The sequence below is a fragment of the Cryptosporidium ryanae genome (genome assembly GCF_009792415.1).
Source record: "Cryptosporidium ryanae isolate 45019 chromosome Unknown contig_11, whole genome shotgun sequence".
Classification (NCBI taxonomy): Eukaryota; Apicomplexa; class Conoidasida; order Eucoccidiorida; family Cryptosporidiidae; genus Cryptosporidium; species Cryptosporidium ryanae.
This window is the reverse complement of record NW_027125521.1, coordinates 157,615-177,060: the sequence shown is the minus strand read 5'-3', so window position 1 is coordinate 177,060 and position 19,446 is coordinate 157,615. Positions and strand designations below refer to the sequence as shown.

Here is a 19,446-nt window from a genome sequence, read left to right as displayed (position 1 = left end):
ATAACTTCTAATGCAATCTTATAAAATATTCAAAATAAAAAACAAACAAATACATTTTTTAATTTATTAGCATTATATTATATGTTTTGTGGGTATTCGTTTTTAAATCTACTTTAAATAATTTAATTTTGCATGCAAATTAATTACATGCATATATGTGGACAATTTACTTATCCGTTTTCACAGAGTAACTAAGTGATATATATTTTTGTTGAAAATAGGAGTCTTTTTTTGTTTTTTAATTAAATTTTCCGCTTAAAATTAGTTATTTTTAATTTAACTTTAACTAAACCTATGTTAATGCTATTAGCATTTAACATTAAAGCAAATATTGACAAGAATTTTAAAAAAATAATGAAAATTGACTACAAAGCATTAAAGAAAAAACTTAAATTATAGTTCTTCAGTTTTTAAATAGTTTATATATGTTATCCTCAAGGCACATAATTGAATATTGAATCCTTTTCAAAAAAGTTTTCTGATAATTTTGTATTATCAGCAAGTTGAATTATTTTTTGTAAATTCGATTTGCAAGAACACATTTCATTGTTCTTGTGATTACAATTTAATGTGATAAACTCTCTTTTAATGAGTTTAATTAATGCTTTGTCAATGCATTCACCATTTGGAATATCAGAAATACTTGGATTCCAATTTGACTGAATATAATTTATTATTTCTGTGTATTTATTAGTTTTGTTTCTTTTTAAAAGCTTCACTATAATCGACTCCAATTTGCAAACGAGTTCAATTATTCCAGTAAAGCAACCACTAAGTTTTTGTCTTTTCTTATTTGAATGTGATTCTGCGTCAAAAACAAGGGATGATGAAGACAAGAACGAGGATGACGAACACGAGGATGAAGACGAGTAATGCGATAAATTTTGAGGCATCAACAGCTTTTCAGTGTTTATGAAGTCAGTTTCAAAACTACTACTCGTACTTATTCTTTTTCTATTATTGTATTCTTGTTCAATTAAAGGACAAATAGTCTTTTCAGTAAACTCTGTACTTGATTTTGTATCACAAGCAGATTGGTATCCGTACAAGTTATCATTTTTATTACTATTACACCCATTAATCCCACTTTTCTTGCTCTCCGAGTCTATAATTCTTCTAAGTCCATTATTATTTAACACAACTTTTATATTGCTATTTGAAATTTCAGTATTTCCCCCCAATGAGTTTTTAAACTGGTTGTCTAAATCGTAAAGAGTAGAAGATGAACAAGATGAATACAAAAAGCTAGTGTCGTTTATATTACCAAAAATGACTCCCCCGGTATCGTTGTATAAAATTTCATCCTTTTTCTTGTCATTGTTTTCTTCTAGAACTATGTTGTGATTGTCCTTGTAAACATAAATTCCAGAAATAACAGTTTCATCAACTAAAGCTTCATTTCCATTGTTGTTTTTAACCCTAACTGGCACATTATATAGCGAGCAAAAAATATCATCAGATCCAATAACTTCAGAGAAAAAATTGCTAAAACATTCATATTTATCGTCATCTAAATAAATATTTATATTCCAAGGATATTTAATTTTGTACACCTTTGAATTTAAAGTTGGAAAATTTATCCCCTCTACCAAATCGCTATATTTAAGAAAATAGTCGTTTCTAATGACAAATCCTGAAAAATCTCCATCTTTATTTGAAACTTTATCTTCATCTATAAAAGGAACAGACTTCTTAAAATATTCAATATTAAACATAATCCATCTATTAAGAATATTGCTTTTATCTGAATTAATATTATATTTAATGAAGAATTCAATAGGTATCAACTTTGGACAAAATACTAAACTATTACTCTTTCTTAATAAGTGTTTTTCACTCAAAATAATGTCTCCCAAAGATATAACTTTATCTGGATATAACCAATTTTTCCAGTCTTTGATTTTCTCCATATTAATTTGCGAAGCAGAGATCCCCTCTATCCTTACAAAATTCTGACCAGGAATAATGAAACTTAGTAAAACTCTAATTACATCCAATGCGGGTAATTTTGTTTCACTAATCAAGTCAAAAAGCTTTATATTGCCATTATTTGACTCTCCTATATAAATAAGTACCAAAGCAGTAGTTATAGATGTCAAAATCTCAACTTTATCAAACTGATTGCTTTTGTTTTTAAGTAAAACATCACTATAAACATTAAACCCTATGCAATTTAAAACAACAAAACCTGTATCTAAAATCCAAGTTAATTTTCTGTGTGGATATATTTTGCTGTAGCTATTCTCAATATTTTCCAATTCTAATTTAATTTTTTCAGGTAAATTAATATTAGAATAATTCAAACGAGTACATGAACTAAAAGTATTGTTTGAATTCTTATAATCACTAAACTCGACTTCAAAATACTGATCCGAAGTTAAATAAGGCGTTTCAAAAGAGTTAATGTTGTTGCCATTCTTATTTGTTAACTTGGAGTATTTAGACTCATTAAAAATCTTTTTAATATTAAAACCAAGATCAATATTAACAAATTTTCTGTTGTTTCTCCAATTAAAGTCGCAAGTTATAAATGCATTAAAACAACCAGTACTTAAACTATTTGAAAAAAGAGAAAGTACACAGTCATCTAAAAGATAATCAAGACTTTTTAAAGACTTATTTTTGCATTCGTTTGTAGAATTTAAGTCAGAATTGCTGTTGTTATTACACTTAAAATTCGTTTCACTCTTAAAATCAAATATCATTTCCTCCTCTTCATTGTATTCGTTTGATGAAAAAACATCATTAAATTCACTTCCAAAGATAAAACTTTCAGAATCTTGACCTGTATCCATAAAACTCAAAAAGAAATACTCCATTGAAATACAAATAAGCATTGTAGTTAGATTTCTTGCAGGATACAAGAGTCTATTATTTCCCAAACAATTTATAGCCAATAATCTCTTGCAAAGACGATCTTTATAGTGGGAAATTATAATTTCACAATTAAGAAGCATTTTAAGCATTATTATTCCTGAAACGATATTATTCATAAATAATTCTAGTTCTGTAATTTCTATATAATTTTCCAAAGAATTTAAAAGGTCAAATGAATCACTTTTAACCGAATTAAAATAATCACAAATAAACGAGGTGTATTTATTGAACAATTTTCCAATCCAGTCAAAGGAGAATGCTTTGAACTTTAAAAAGTATTCTTTTGAGTTAAAACTTTGAAATGTACCAGTGTATTTTCCAAATTCAGAAGTGCCAGGAGCAAAAGAATTATTGCTCCCGAGAAAAGAAGGAATGAAAAGATGAAGCTGTTGTTTTCTATATAATTCAAGTTTTTCATCCAGCAAATCAATGTTGCCTCTATCTTGAAACAAAGAAACAAATGAGTATATTTGAAGAATTCTGTTATCTATAAATGAATTTAACCAAAAAGATAATGTAAATAAACAATTAAAGCTATTTTTTGATATATTTCTTTGTATGTATATTATGAGTCCGTCGTACATAGCTTTGAAAATGAATTTACTAATCATGCTGTCATTCAAAAATGAATACTTTGCAAATTTTCTGTATTTATCTAAAATGGAAAGGACGATTTGAATACTTTTAAATCTACTTGAAAGTCTCATATTGCCTTTCTTAATTCCGGAGTTCAAGTTAAAAACCTCCAATTTCATTGCCTTTAATATTTCTTCTATTATTGATTCATATATAACATAAACAAAATAAACCATGCTCGGAAGCCTATCTGAAAAGTAATCCAAAACGTTATTTTTACTACTGCTATCCGCGTTCATCAAACAACCAAGTCCAAATATATTTGCCAGAGTTAAGTTATCTTTCAACAAATCAAAGTTTATTTCTTTCAAAGGAAACTCCAATTTTTTGTATATTGATACATCCTTCTGAGCACTTTTTAACAGTTCATTTAGTATCTTAAAAGACTTTTGTTTGGCTGAATCTTTAAATACAAGTATGTAAAGCAGTTTTAAGGCGCAGTAATTCTCATTGTTTATGTATGTACTTAAACTTTCCTTTACAAAGTTACTGCAGTCAACAATGTCATTTTTTAAATTTGAGTTGTTATTCTCATCTATATATATAAAATCGCTTAAAATTTTAGAGTTAAAGTTTAGTATTTTTTTAGAAAAAAACTGAAATAGTATGTCCTCAAGCACCTTTAAAAACTTTGAATAGGATGTTTTTGGAAAAATTCTGATTATTCTCCTCTCTTCGTGAATTAGTATCCAATTTATCAAAATACAACACTGTTTTAGGTCTAATATATCAAAAATTCCATCTAGTCTACTTGTATAATAAAAAACAATGCTCTTTAAAATGGGATCCTCAATTGTTGTTCTGTATATATTTAGGTCCGTCTCTTTTGAAATAAACCAAAAGAGTCCTGATTCTACATAAGTACTTTCCTCAACTCCTATCTTATTTGAGTCTATTGTTTTTGATATCTTGTTCCAGTTTGTAAATCTTTTTTCCATTTTTACACCACTGTTAGTGTAATCACGAGAGCCCTTCTCACCACTGCAACTACTATTAGACGCTCCAAAGTTAAACCTTCCGTCCGCTAAACTGGAGTGAGGCGTTTCTCTAGTGCCAAAGTCAACGTTGCTTCCAGTGTTACCTCCACCTCCAGTGCTTTCGTTTCCACTGTTATTTTTACTTCCAGAAAAACCCTTCTTTTTCCTTTTTTCTCTCTTTTCTGGATAAACAAAGGTTGTATCAGAGTCAAAATCGAATGTGTTCGTTCTTTTCAGAGATATATTGTCATTCGTATTGCTGCTCATTACATATATTATGTTGTTCACAACATTGTAAATAACGGATCTGTAACTTCTTCCTGCTAGTTTTTCCATTCTTGTATCTTCTAATGAATCAAAATTAACTGAAAAGTGTGTCTCTACCATACACTTGGAGCAAACTCCCCTTAAATCACTTATAAAACCCAAACAAGGCTCTCCTCGTCTTTGCAAAGACGAAAACACATTCTCATCGTATATCTTATATGTGAAAAGTGCTCTTAAGCTTTTTTGCATAAAGTGGTCTCTTTCTATTGTAATTATGTTTAATATTGCTGCTGAAAATGATACTGAAAACGGAAAAAACACGTACTTATAAAAATAAAGCAGTGATGTTTCAGTTAGATTAGGAGATGAAAATACATGACAATTGTTTCTATCCAAATGCCCAAATATTCTTGTAAAAAGATGAACCAATACACTAAATTTGGCAAATTCCTCTTCTAGTATTTTTAAAAAAAGCAAACTCGGCAAGTTTCCTTCAATCAGATTTGAGTATAATTGATATAAATTTGTATTTCCAGACTCTGATTCACCAGGTCTTTCATTACCTCTATTACTATTATGTCCTAATAAATTCTCTCCCCTAAATAATTCATAAAATATCTTATTTCCTCCTTTGTTCATAATCAAATCTTTTATACTGTTATTCCATATTGTGAACAAGTTGGCTTGTAAAAGTATTCTTGGTGCTATTACTTCAGAGCAGTAATTCTTAATTATGTCTCTGCAGTATATATGTATTTGAATGGAATTTGATTGTGGTTCTGAAGAACGTATTATATTTGAATAAGATTCCATTATTATTTTATTAGATAGGAAGTAAGGCATTGAATATTTTTTTCTATTATTACCGTCTTTGTCCTCGTAAAACCTGCAAAATAATGCTGTCCATATGTTCTCATTATTTATTCCCCCCAATTTACAAATATTGCGAATTTGCTCTGCAGAAATAACTGTATTACAGTAACAAACATCATTTTTTTCGTTGTTTAACTCATCAAAATAACTCTTTTTGTTTCCGACTGAGGGAGCTACACCTACCGTATTCGCAAAGTCCTCCAACTTTTCATTTGACTCAATACCATTATTCCTGTTTTCATCACCTTTATTTACACTGACCTTATCTGAGACAAAAGAGCTATCTCTACAAGCCAAGTTTTTCGAACCATATGAAAATAGAGGTAATATGCAGTTTCCTTTGAATTCTGGGAAAAAATTATTTTCCGTTTCAAGTATGTTATTACCAGTTAACTCTCCATTGCTTAAGTAACTATGGGTCAAAGCTGACCCTAGCGAAAAACTTCCTTGTCTAATTGTGCTCATCCCCTCTGTTATTTTACCAGATTGAAAATTATGTTTATTGCTAACATTATTTGGATCTGCCACACATTTGGCTTTCATACTGTCACATTCGATACATCCCTTACTTATATCCCCATTTTTGTTGTCATCTTTGCTTCCACTAAAGTTCTCTCCACTTTTTCCCAAAACATGAGTTATCGGCAAAACCCTAATTGGAACGAAACCCGATGGAATAGACTTTAAAAAACAAATTGTAGGTTTTATACACTTTGTATCTATCTCAAAAAGTATGTCTGAAATCTTATTGTCTACAACGATGTTTTCATTCTTAATGTTTTTTGAAAGCTCGCAGAGGCCCTCCTGAATACTCATTTGCTTCTTTTTCGAATAAACTCGAATAAACCACCTATAAATTAACTGGCATGCACTATCTCATATATTAATACAAACAAAAAATACTAATATCGTATTTTAATAAACTCACTATATACGTATATATATTATGTTACACTCATACGCTGTTACATGAATCAATTATATATCTACTAAGCCGTATATCACTTATTACAATTGAAGAAATGAAGTGTACAAATTGCCATCTCCTTTGTGACTACATTTAAAGCGAAGTATTCATAAAAATCCTACCTGTAAGCCACCAAGTTCAATATTTATGCTCTCACACCACCAACGAAATATGCAAATGTGTATTAGATATTTATTGCGCACATTAAGGTTCAAAAAGTATAACTAAGGAGGACTTAACAGAAAACTCGAGTAAACAGTTCTGAATTATGTTCAAATTTGTGCTATGTTTTAATAAATTTCAACTCTTTTTCAGATAAGCTTTTTATTTTAGGTTATAACAAGGCAAATCTGCAGAATGTCCTCTCAGCGCCAATTTTAGATGGATTGGAAACACCAAAGTACTGTTGTTCCCAAATCAAATAGGTAAAAAGTGAAAGCCTAAGATCTTTTCTTGAATAACTAAACTCTTAAAATAACTTTTTGTAAAAACCCCCAGTTTGTTTTCCTGTTTCTTTGCTATTATAATCCTTATTTTAATTTTTTCTCTTCACTATTATCACCATAAACAAAAACAGTTGAAGAAAAAAGAGGCGCCTAAATACTATTATTTTTGGACTAGAATTGGGACTAAAGTAATATTAAGATTCAGGCAAGAAAAGTAGAAAGGCAATAGGTTTTGTTGGAAAACGATTGTGTATGCATCTGCTTCCACTCTTAAAGATATTCTGTATTTTAGATAATCGTTAATAGGATAAAGGGTCTTTGACAAAATTGTGTACATTTATATACATAAACGCATTTCATAGTTGTGTATATATTTGTAGTTCTAAACCCGCTTGAGTACAATTTAAAAGGATTAAGTAAACCTCAGAACTTCTTTTATGTACATTTGAGTGCACATCATTGTATAGTTGCTTTTAAGAGACAGTGTGAGCAGAATATTTTGAAACAAGTACTTGGCGAACAATACAAATATAAAATTAATTTTGTGAATATCTCACTTTCATTACCTAATTTAACGAGATTTGACTATAAAAACGTAAATATTCAACTAAAAACTCAAATCTTCTGATTTTATAGAAACGAAAACAAATGGCTTGTATAAGAAGAGGGACCATTGACGATGTATTTTCAATACAACAAAACAACTTGTACTGTCTTCCTGAGAACTATCAAATAAAATATTATTACTTTCATTCAATGACATGGCCACAACTTTTAGACGTAGCTACGGACTCATCATATGAAGGAAAATCCGTGGGTTATGTTCTAGGTAAGATTGACGACGATTCGGGTGTATCACATGGTCACATAACATCTATAGCTGTGTTATGGAATCAACGTGGTTTTGGAATTTCAAAGAAACTTCTTAACCAAAGTCACGAGGGTATGATTATGAATTATAAAGCCCCATACTGCAGTCTGCATGTTCGCGTATCAAATACTGTGGCTAGGAATCTTTATCAGAAGTCTTTGAACTATTCTATAGATAGTGTCGAATCCAAATACTATGCTGACAATGAGGACGCTTATTTTATGAAATTAAACTTCAGGGAAAATTCAAAAACTACAAAGTGAATAACTATTTTCTATTGTTTTTATTGAAGCCATCATTATAAACTGTAACATTAGTCTTTTTTTTCTGAATATAAAATTTTTTAATGTATTTCACTTATCCATTTCATTTAGCTTTCCAAATTTATAATAAGTATTCAACACTAAAAATTCAAAAGTTGAAATGAAAATGAAATGAGTGTCGTTAAGATTATATTTAGTACTATCTCCTAACTAGCAAAAATAAATGAATAACTGAATGTATATATGTAACTTTATATGCTTTTCTTCCGTTAAATCTGTCTATAACAAGTTTTAATGATCTTAATTCCCACCTAATTACTCTTTATTTGTCTCTTGACTAGTTAATATGTTTTCAATTTTATCCCCAGTATTGCTTTCGACCATTGCAAATAATTGACTCAGGTGGCTCTCATTTTTGTTACCAAAACCAATAATTTCATTAGTGTTTATTTTTAAATTTCTTCCTTCTAGATCTTCAGAGTTCATAATGTCGTTTAATTCTTCAATTTCACTGCTCATCTTTTCCTGAGGAATAGTTCTGGAATCAATTAACTGTTGGAAGCTCATAGATAAATCTGGATTTCTCCACTCCCACAATTCGCACTCATTTAATTTAAAATCTGATACCAGTTCTGGATCAACATCTTCTATTTTGAGGAATTTACCTATATTTTTTAACGTTAATTTAATCAAACAATATAATTTCATTTTAAATGTCTATTTCAACACAATAAACTGAAACTAACTGTAAACTTACCACCTTCAAAATAAGAGTCCCAGTAAACTAGATCCGGAGAAGTCTCACCTAATATACCCAAAGACTTCTTTGTGACTTGTCTATCTGAGTCACCATTGACGCTTTTTATCGATCTGTTTATTAAATGAGAGAAAAACTTTGATGCAAATGACTGTTCAACAGATAATGCTCTACCTTCTCCTTCGCTTTGTTTGTTTGGAGATGTTTGAAATAGCCATATTAGATCCTCCATATGACAAACAAGTCTTCTGTCACTGCAATCATATACAAAAGTCTTGCAACCAACATCATCGTTTTGGCATACAATTCCCTTGGGCGAATTTCTAAATGAAAATTTTGGAACTTGAAATAAGTCTTAATTAATTGTTTAAACGTATATAAATAAAGAGTGTATTAAATGCGGTAGTTTAACTTACCACTTATAAATGAATTGCTAGTAACCTCGTTTCCATTTCTTAGTGCTTCGGTCCATCTGTGACCACTATTTACAATGTAACCGAATACATTTGAATTGTATTTTGAAAGCCTTTTTATAAACATCCTTGCAGGACACTATAATTTTAGTTAAACAATGAATTTGACAAGATTCGGAAAAATAATTAATTATTGAAAAAAAAAGTCAAATATACATATTCGTATTCACCATTCGCTATTTATATTAACTTACACTGTACAAAAAATCACCAATCATTCTGGCATACGCCAAAGCTACAGGCTCATCTGCAATACTATTCCACTTGTCTTCGTCCTTATTTCTACCAACTGAGAGTAAATTAAAGCCAGAACTTGAAACAAATTGACCTAGTTCGTTTGTTTTGTTGTTTAAATCCCCATCTAGTTCAATTGAACTATCTTTATCGTCATTCCTTACTTTGTTGTCACTACTGACATCATCATTATTGCTTTTAACCAAATTACCATCTTTATAAGCATAAACCTGTTCTTTATCGTCAGAATTAATTTTACCCTGTCTATTATTTGTTTTAAAAAAATTAGAGGTGTATATTCTCATTGCCTCACCTGCCTTCGGCCCGAATACTCTAGAAACAATATATCTAAATGCAATATTGCTTGTGACTAAATTCCTTGATATTGAAGGTAAGTATGATATAAAAGTTCTAAAGAACTGAACACCTTCAGAGTTAGTTGTGCTTATTATTACACTCATTTTTTCTGGAATTCCACCATTTAATGCCAAATCCCTACAGGACTCTTTTATAATCTCACCATCAACAATTGGAGACCACGAGTGCAGCGCTTTCGTTGGGTTTGACCTTACAATCTGAGCTCTTACTTCCATTTGTATCTCAATCAACTGCTTTGTTGTACAACTTAATATTGTAGCTAGGCATTTATTTGTAGCTATATTTTCAGCCATCTCAGCCATGTTCTCAGCATCCCCAACACTCGTTTCATTTTGAGACAAAGCTCCTGAATGCAATATAACCCCAGATAAATACTGATTGCTTTCCTGTGTAACTGAATGACACAATACTGACTTTGCACCTGCACTATGACCTGATAGTATTATCTTATTAGGATCACCACCAAAATATTCAATGTACTTTTTAATCCACTTGAGTGCCAGTCTCTGATCTAAAAATCCCATGTTACCATTTGATAGATTTTTTGCTCTTAACCATCCAAAAATTCCAAGTCTATAATTTATTGTTACAACGACTACACCAGACTCAGCGAGCTTTTCACCGTTGTATAATTCTGAACTCGAAGAACCAAGCAAATACAAACCGCCGTGAATGAAAACATAAACAGGCTTCAATTTAGCCATTGTTGTTTGCACAACAGATGATATATAAGGCTTCTGTTTGTTTATATTATTTATTATGGAATTATTCATACCCGAAAGAACCCCAACCCCTAGTTGTGTGTTGTTATTTGTATTTGCCACGTGCTTTGCAACTGCTGAAAATTGACTTAACAATTCGTCGATTTGCGTGTTCTGAGTGTATATATTTAGTGTCAAACACGATTCAGATTGTGTTTCTGGCTCCGTTCCTCTACATAAGAATGTCTTTTGGTTAGTTTTTTGTGTACCAGAACAGTCTTGTGGACAAGATGAACCTTTATTTACAGACAAGTCATAATTCTTTGGCATTTTACTTGTTCTATCCTCATCCATTATTGCTGCTTCCGTTATCCTAAGCATTTTCGGGGGTTGAAATCTATTTGCCACGCCGTAACGTATATTGTGATACGAGGTTACACCATTATTGTTCTTCTTTCCTATTAATTGTATTCCTTCTATCTCAATACACTCAAAAATTGTTAATAAATTTACAAATAACAACAAACTCAACACTGTTTTAAATAAAGTCATTTCTAAATTATTTAATGTTTTTCGGTTCTTATTAATTCAATAAATCCTTTCTATTCACTGATATTTGTTTTAAATCCATTATATTCAGTCTCACATTATTTAAGTATATATTATGTACATATATATGTACTATTCATGAAGCTATTCCTACACAAAAACTCGTTTGTCTTGTGTAATTATGTATTAAAGTAAAAATCCACACAATACTTAATTGTAAACTCCAGAAACATATCGATTTATTGCTGTTTATTTTTTATATTACCATCTTTTCCTCGTTTTCGAGAGCAATCATATTTTATTTCTAACGTTAAATGTTATTGCATGCATTTTAAAAGTATTTGTCAAATACACAAAGGCGCCAGCATGTGGGGCTGTAAGCTTTTAATAGCTATTCGGTTAAAACTGGCGTGTTAAATAAATATGTACAAGCATTGAATTTATAATTTGTTATTCTCCTTAGTTTACCGGAATTTTACTGAATTTTAAATGAAAAGTAACTTTTAGATTACTGTTTTGAATAATACATGTCAAGATCACACATTTAATGTTCTTTTTTCCAAATTTAATTAAATTTTTTTTTGAATAAATCAACGAGTTAGATGATGTATATAGATTAACAGCATATTTTTTTATTTAATATGTCTACTACCTTAAATAAACAGAAATTGCACGATGCAAGAAGAACAAGTTCGTTTAAAAATCAGGAAATTGACAAGAAAGGTGGAGAAGGAACAGGAACTGTTGAGTCAACCGGAAAGCAGATTAGAGTATAGAAGTTATATAGATAAGGACGAAGAATTATTTGAAAAAATAAGTAACAATGATTATCGTTCTTTCTCTTTACTATGCGAATTTGGCTCGGTAAAGGCACTTGTAAATGAGAAAAGATACGATAAAATACAAAAACAGTCACAGAGTTCGTTAATTAAGAATATACTTAGCAGTTGGAGACTGAAGTATTCAGTAGGAAAATTTGATTCTCAAAATAATAATAATAATAATAATGACAGTGATTTATTGTTTAAAGGCAGTTTTAAATGGGATAATTGGTATAGTGATCATTCTGGAATAAACATTTTTCCTTTTAACAACATAAGGTATAATACGCTTAAAGGACTATTTACTAATAAAAAAAAGAATTATTTGATTGATAAAAAAACAAAAATAGCTGGAAACAAATCTAAAAATTCGGTTAAAGTAAAGGAAACAAAATTTTTAAGCGACCAAGATGTAGAGCAGACAAACAACCTTAAAAAACTGGAACACGTCAAAAACGAATTGTATGAAAAACTAAGAACATCAGATCCTAAGAAAAAAGGTATAGAAATATGGAGTCTTGTTCTTGATAAAAATGAAAATAATGGATTCTCAAATACGTGTTACAATCTATTTTCGCTTTTATCTTTACTAAAGGAATCAAAGATCGTAATTGATTCTCCAAGTGCCACAATTTCAAATGAAGTAATTTCAAATGTACTTGTACGCATTGGTGATTCAGAAATTACGCCAAATTTAGAAAAGAACACCGGAATTATTTCAAACTTTAGTTTTAATTTTTGGAAAGAATTGTCTAGTAAGCTTCGAAAGTAGTTAAAATTAAAACAAGTAGAATAACTATTTTGTTCAAAATTTCACATATACATGACACGTTAATGGTTTCACTGTTATCAACCCATTCATAATGTTAACAATTCAAATTCAAACACTAGAATTACAAACAATTTAGGTATTATAAAAAAACAAAGTATATAGTTTGATTAATTTATTTAATTATTTATTAATTTTTAACAGACACTTTCCAATATTTTTGTTACTTAGAAATTAATTAATTTCTAAAATAATATTATTACAACATTAAGTAATATTACAAAGAGTTTTATTGTTTTTAATGATTTATAATCCAGTAACTCAGAAATTTTTCAAGCTTGTCTACAGATGTTGGTTGTTCTCCCGAAGTACAAAGGTATTTAGCCCCATCCACTATTTCGTTGACATTATTAATTTGTTTTAATCCTTGATCAAATAAAAGTCTTACGGGTCCGCCTAAAAGCCTCAAATTCTTATTAGAAAACACAGTTTAACACGTAATTTAAAAGCAAAATATAACATAAACTTACCCTATTTATTTCATTAAATAACTGAGGCATTGTTCTTATATATGGTTTTATATAATAAATTGTCCCGTTATCATATTTATCCCCATTTTTATATAACCATATTACTTTGGCTTTTTGCAAACTGTCAATTTGACCTAAATTCGCATATGAATGTTTTCTTATTGGTGAACAAACAACCTCATGTTTTCTTTTGTTGCTTTCAGTATATCCATCTTCATTGTAAACATATTCTCTTCCTGCCTTTCCAAGTCCGTTGCCATCCTTGTCGAATCTATATTTGTGAATCCCTGTATATAATCTGTGGTCCAACAACCTATCAAAAACACTCCTTTTTGATTCATCTGGCATTGAGTTGCATTTATTTATTAATCTTAACTGTTTTTCATCTCTATTAGCTCTCAAATCATGTTCCTTTAAACTTTTTGATCTCATATCAAATTTTTTGTCACCACATGTTGATGCTTCTACATTCATTCCAGATGACTCTTTCAATGTTTTCATTTTCCATATTAATATGTCCTCCTCTTCTGGAAGAAATGCAATCTCCTCCAGTTTTGTACTCCTTAGATTTTTTACTTTCATATTTTCATCATAAAAACAAAAAATGTCTTCTTTACATCTATTTATTGTTAAATTTTATTGTCAAAAATAAAAGTGCTTACAGCTTTTTTTCTTTTTAATTTGATAATAAATTAAATAATTGTCTTGCTATCCAGGCATAATTTTATTACTTTAATTTTCCAACCTTTTTCACAAATTCTGTATTTATCCCTAAATCCAATTATTATATAGCTTAGTTTTCCTTAAATATTTATACTTAAATCAAACGCAGTATTAAACTGATATACAATTAAACATAAACTCATGCAAATATATATATATATATATATATATATATATATATATATATATTCTCACACGCACACACACTTAAGGTACATAAAAACAAGATAAAATTCAAAAATAAATTCGTATTGCAATTTTGTAGCTATATTTTCAAGTAGTAGTGTTCTAGTGCTATACCATACATCATTATCTGTCATCATTTTATTTTACTTTTTTAAACAATTTTTACCTCCTAGTTAAGCACAAAACACCTGTGACAGTATCGTTATGTCAAATCACAAAACACGTTACACTTTTTTCTCCCTGAAAAATAAAAAAAACCTCTGTTAAAAGCTGCTATATACCGTATTATGGTTAAGAATCAATTCTAAAGCTATTCTAGAATTAAATAAATAACTAAAATGTCAATCTCATTTATTACAATTATTTAAGTTATTAATGTGATCCAGAGAAAAAATAAATGCATGCAATTCCAAAAAGGCGCCACCAACGTGTAGGCGCCTTCAGTGTAGTACAAAAATAAAGACGGCGCTAAACCGCGAAGCAAAAATTGAGACAAGGTAAAATTTCGTCAAAATAAAGGGCAAGGAAATAGATAGCGCTTATATAAATGATCAGACGAGGAAGTTTAGGGTAGGCTGTACTTGAGAATATTGAAAAAGAGTTGTAAAGACGAAACTATATATAAAAGACTCTGATAAAGTGATATTTAGATATAATGAAGGGAAAGTGTATTAAGAAGGGCGATTCACCATTAACTCAGTTGGAGAAGGATGTAGAGAGATGCCTTCAAGATATCGAGTCATCCAGTAACGATGAGGAACTTAAGGCAATTGTCCACTCTGTAATTTTTTCAACAGCAAAGGAAATAGATTGTGGATCAAGAAAGGCAGTCGCAGTTTTTGTACCATATTCAATATTCGTTGCATATGTTCGCAAGATACAAGGCCGTATCATAGCTGAATTGGAGAAGAAGCTTAAATGTCCTGTTGTGATAATTGGTCAAAGGTCTATCTTACCAAGAAACTATCGCAAATACGGTTTCAAATCAAGACCGAGATCGAGAACTTTGACTGCCGTTCATGATGCACTTTTGGAGGACATTTGTGGACCAAGTGACATTGTAGGTAAACGTCTTAGGTACCGTGTGGACGGAAGCACTTTATTGAAAGTCATTCTTGATCCTAAGGACAGAGACAAAGACATTGCTGACAAAATAGACGTTTTCGGTGCTGTTTACAAAAGACTCACCAACAAGGAGGCGGAATTCTCCTTCCCGGCCACGAACTACTATCCAGGTAGAATAGGAATAATGTCTTAAATTAAAATTAGATAAATATTGAAAGTATTTATTTATTCTTAATCGATTTAAAAAGAACGATAATAGGGTCTCGGACTTTAAATGATAAAATAGATAAAGGAAAGAGAGACTATTCTAACATTTTTAAATTATTATTACTAAAAGGTTTAAAGTACTCCTGCTTTTTGTCTTTTTTATTGTAACTGCATTCCCTCTGGCTTTAACTTGCTAAAAGGGAGGTCAACCCACTCTTTTAATTGGAAGATGAGTCGTTTTTGCTCCTTTGATTGCAGGTAGGGACTTTTATATGACCGATTCTGCTCTTCTTTTTCTTTGCAAAGTAATCGCCTAATCCACACTCTTCACTGTCTGAGGATTCACTTTCATCAGCGGAATCTGCGTCTTCCACAGAATCTGCTTTTATGTAGCTTGTCAAGAGTTCATTTACCTTATTAGAGAGCTGTTTTAATTGCTCGGATAATGGCTTCTTGGTTTCCCTTGACTCAAATTCGCACAAGAGTTTGCCATTTAAGAATGTCTCGCATCTTAATGAGTCGTTCATATATCTACAAAATGTTTATATATGTACGCGTTCCTGAGTGAAAATAAACCTATTGACTTTTTTGTTGGTATGTGTATAAATTATATATATTTATACGTGTTAAGGGTACCCATAATAAAAAACCAGCAAGCCGACATATTGTACCGCCAGTAAATAGCATGCAAATGTAATAGTGACTATAATTTCTTCTATTTAGTGAGTAGATCGAAATAGTTACTAAATAGAATATCGCTATATACATTTTCAATGGAGTTTTTATCGTTCCAACTGCTTATTATTGAATCATAGTCTATAATATTTTCCGAATTATTGATAATGTTTTCAATGCAAGTATTGTTTTCATGATTTCCAAAATCAGAATTAAGAATATGTTTGATTGTAAAATAGTTATTTAATTGAAAAACACACTCATTCTCCTCATCTCTATGATATCCCCTGTATCTCTTGTACTCCATATTATCGTATTTTGATTTATATAAGAAGAGCCTCACCTTATTGTTTGAACTTTGATTGGATGCACCTCTGTTTTCTGAGTCCTTATTGCAAGATTCACATCCTTTTCTTGGACTTACAGATCTGCTCAAACAACCAGGAACCAGATTTTTGCCTAATTTGTTCGACTTTTTTCCCTCTGAGATTCCTCTATTTCTTTTGCTTTCCCTCAACGCACTTTTGCACTTTTCAGATTGTGAAATAATCGCCTCTTGAACTTTAACTTTGTTTATTCTTTCATCTATTCTTTTTATGTGTCTATCTAGGAGCTCCAAGGTTCCACTTAGTCCTTTTTTGTTACTGTCTTTTCTTAAAACTCCTGTTTTGTGTTGCGAATCATTGTTATTTTTGACCTCTTTATGGACGGATTTCGGGTTCATCACTTCGTCTCGACTAAAACACTTAGATACTGCCTCTTTCTTAGAAACATCCTCTTTATTTCTGACTTCAAAACCACCTCTTTTTTTTCCTTCCAAGGACCACGAAAAAATATTCCCGATGTTATTACTAGCTACCAAGGTTAAAGTAGATGCGTTCGGGTGTCTCTCAAATCCCCAACAAGAAGAAGACACCCTTGTATACTTAGAAATTTCCTTGCTCTCTATCTGATTACTTAAAGAAAACTCATTTCCCTTAAGTATATGCACTCCCTTTAACACAAAATAGCCAATATGACTACTATTGTTCATTAGTGTTCCTTTTCGTTTATTGTATTTTCGTTCCTCTAATCTATCCTCCTTAAGAGTGTAAATCCTCCATTCGCCATTTGAGATACCACAACAAACAAGCGGAAAATTGTTACTTATTTCTGGGTCCAAACGACTTTTACCAAGAGAAAAGTGAATGTATGAAGGCACTACGCAAAGAGTCGTTATTTCAGTTCCTGTTTTCCTTTCATTCTTTCCCCCATTTACTAATGAGTTGTCTTCCTTCTTTAAATAACTGCTCAATTCAGAACCCTTTCCAAATGAATAATTAAGCTCTAAACTATTATCTTTACAATCATTCTTGTCGATGTTGTTATCAGAGTAATCAAGGTTTCTAATTTCATATTCATTACTTTTATTAGCATAAATTATTTCATTTATCGTTATCGGAATAAATGCCAGAGATGAAATGTTCATTCTTTCAACTCCACTACTTTCAGTTGGGAGCAATGTGTCAAAACAAATAAGTCCAAGTGGATCCAAAGTTGAAGAAACAATTCTGAGCTTAAGGTCTCTTTTTTTCTCTGTTTCAAAACTATGATACCCAGCTTCTAGTACCGAGAGATGCTTGATGCAATATGAAAAACTTTCAATCACTCCTCTTAACTTAATATTGCTCTTTAGGGTTTCTATTAGATAGATTCTTGTTTTAGTAAACGAATTATTAGTGGTATTTCCAGACAATTCTTCCAGACTGAGATCAACATTTGAATTTCCTTTTATATCTGTATTTACGTCGCCGTTTAAACCTAGTGAAACAACCCAAATGTAGCTCTTTTTCAAAGGATAAAATCCTATTCCATCTTCCACTATTCCTCCACACAACTCGTGACTCTTAATGGAAAATTTAGTGCTATTAATTATAATTATTGGATCTTCCTTGTTTATTCCACCTGTTTTTAATTCCTCACTTTCTATAAATCCTTCAAATTCCGACACATTTGGAGTTATCAAACAAACATGTACTACACTTTCATGTTCACCTTTGTACATTGCAATCAGATATGGGTTTACTTGATTCATATTAAAACAAGTAATCAAACTGTTGTTTTCAAAATATTTATCTTCCAGACTGTACACCCAAATGGTTTTTTTGTAATTCGGAATATTTAAACTCAAAGAAATAGATAAGTTAGGCGATTCATTCCCTATTCCTTTAACTTTTTTGTCAATCCTTTTTCTGTACTTCAATATTGTTTCCTTAATATAAAGACTTAATACTGTATAAAAAGGTATTTTACATGCTAGAATCTTTTTTTCAGTATTTAATATTAAGGTTAAATCCCTAAAAAGATATTCCAGTTCGCACTCTTTTCCTGTATTACTACTTAAACCATATTCAATCTCGCATGTTCTATCTTGTTTTATGATTCCATAAACTTTTTTAAACTCATATTCTATTCTCTCAAGTGTGTTTGTGTTCAATATTTCAAAACATACCGTAAACCCACCACATTGGCTCATAATTCTTATTTTCGAATCACTCTTACTAGAACAACATACTAGCTTGCATTCCCTATTCAACAACAACAACTTCTCTTCCTCTTCTAACCTAACTAAGTAATCCAGCCAACTTTCCTTTACCTTAAAACCTGGAATTAAACAAATACTTCTTATATCAAACGACTCGCTGTCATCCTTTACCATAACAAAAGCTTGATCAGTCCTATTTACTGCCCACTTATCACTCTCTACTTCCAACATCTCTACATTTCCACTAGAATCAAACATCTTCTATTTTCTTGAGCTGCGCTTTAAATTGTTTTATTTTTCCAAACTTGTCTGTACACAATCAACAATGTGTTATCCTTCTCATGCTCATTCACACATAGATAAAGAGAACAACCACATGAATACTTTCCACTAATTGTGTTGGGATTTTATTTACTAATCAAAACAAATGGACCAAGTCCTAACCTGCGCCAACAATTATGGGACAAATCAGACTTTGAGAATCTTATTCAAAAGACAATAAAATCGAATATAGAGAACGAGAACATATGAGCTATAAAGATATAACCAATGTAGTAAAAGATAAGATTAAAAAGAAGATTAACTAATGAATTTGAATTAATTTTACTCAAATTAGTAACTAGATACAACACCCTGACGAAATTGTTACTCATCTAATTCTAATGTGGGGAGAGGGT

At 30.5% G+C, this 19,446-nt stretch overlaps 8 protein-coding genes across 8 annotated transcripts; 3 read left to right on the top strand and 5 right to left on the bottom strand.

Annotated features, from left to right (window-relative positions):
* Nucleotides 1-434: 434 nt before the first annotated feature.
* On the bottom strand, nucleotides 435-6,446 carry FG386_000208 (uncharacterized protein; the record flags this gene model as incomplete). Its single annotated transcript, XM_067339519.1, has 1 exon — nucleotides 435-6,446. One exon carries the CDS (start codon nucleotides 6,444-6,446, stop codon nucleotides 435-437), a length of 6,012 nt encoding a protein of 2,003 aa, XP_067198317.1.
* A 1,245-nt stretch (nucleotides 6,447-7,691) lies between these two features.
* Nucleotides 7,692-8,177, top strand: FG386_000207 (N-acetyltransferase; the record flags this gene model as incomplete). The annotated part of the gene is made up of 1 exon (XM_067339518.1): nucleotides 7,692-8,177. One exon carries the CDS (start codon nucleotides 7,692-7,694, stop codon nucleotides 8,175-8,177), a length of 486 nt encoding a protein of 161 aa, XP_067198316.1.
* Nucleotides 8,178-8,492: 315 nt separating this feature from the next.
* Nucleotides 8,493-11,272, bottom strand: FG386_000206 (uncharacterized protein; the record flags this gene model as incomplete). The annotated part of the gene is made up of 4 exons (XM_067339517.1): nucleotides 8,493-8,842; nucleotides 8,935-9,288; nucleotides 9,351-9,486; nucleotides 9,602-11,272. 4 exons carry the CDS (start codon nucleotides 11,270-11,272, stop codon nucleotides 8,493-8,495), a joined length of 2,511 nt encoding a protein of 836 aa, XP_067198315.1.
* Nucleotides 11,273-11,944: 672 nt separating this feature from the next.
* FG386_000205 (uncharacterized protein) lies at nucleotides 11,945-12,862 on the top strand (the record flags this gene model as incomplete). Its single annotated transcript, XM_067339516.1, has 1 exon — nucleotides 11,945-12,862. One exon carries the CDS (start codon nucleotides 11,945-11,947, stop codon nucleotides 12,860-12,862), a length of 918 nt encoding a protein of 305 aa, XP_067198314.1.
* A 295-nt stretch (nucleotides 12,863-13,157) lies between these two features.
* Nucleotides 13,158-13,971, bottom strand: FG386_000204 (uncharacterized protein; the record flags this gene model as incomplete). Its single annotated transcript, XM_067339515.1, has 2 exons — nucleotides 13,158-13,331; nucleotides 13,390-13,971. 2 exons carry the CDS (start codon nucleotides 13,969-13,971, stop codon nucleotides 13,158-13,160), a joined length of 756 nt encoding a protein of 251 aa, XP_067198313.1.
* Nucleotides 13,972-14,953: 982 nt separating this feature from the next.
* On the top strand, nucleotides 14,954-15,556 carry FG386_000203 (40S ribosomal protein S7; the record flags this gene model as incomplete). Its single annotated transcript, XM_067339514.1, has 1 exon — nucleotides 14,954-15,556. The coding sequence occupies one exon, from the start codon at nucleotides 14,954-14,956 to the stop codon at nucleotides 15,554-15,556; it is 603 nt and encodes a 200-aa protein (XP_067198312.1).
* Nucleotides 15,557-15,788: 232 nt separating this feature from the next.
* Nucleotides 15,789-16,097, bottom strand: FG386_000202 (uncharacterized protein; the record flags this gene model as incomplete). The annotated part of the gene is made up of 1 exon (XM_067339513.1): nucleotides 15,789-16,097. One exon carries the CDS (start codon nucleotides 16,095-16,097, stop codon nucleotides 15,789-15,791), a length of 309 nt encoding a protein of 102 aa, XP_067198311.1.
* A 188-nt stretch (nucleotides 16,098-16,285) lies between these two features.
* FG386_000200 (uncharacterized protein) lies at nucleotides 16,286-19,027 on the bottom strand (the record flags this gene model as incomplete). The annotated part of the gene is made up of 1 exon (XM_067339511.1): nucleotides 16,286-19,027. One exon carries the CDS (start codon nucleotides 19,025-19,027, stop codon nucleotides 16,286-16,288), a length of 2,742 nt encoding a protein of 913 aa, XP_067198309.1.
* Between the last annotated feature and the right edge of the window lie 419 nt (nucleotides 19,028-19,446).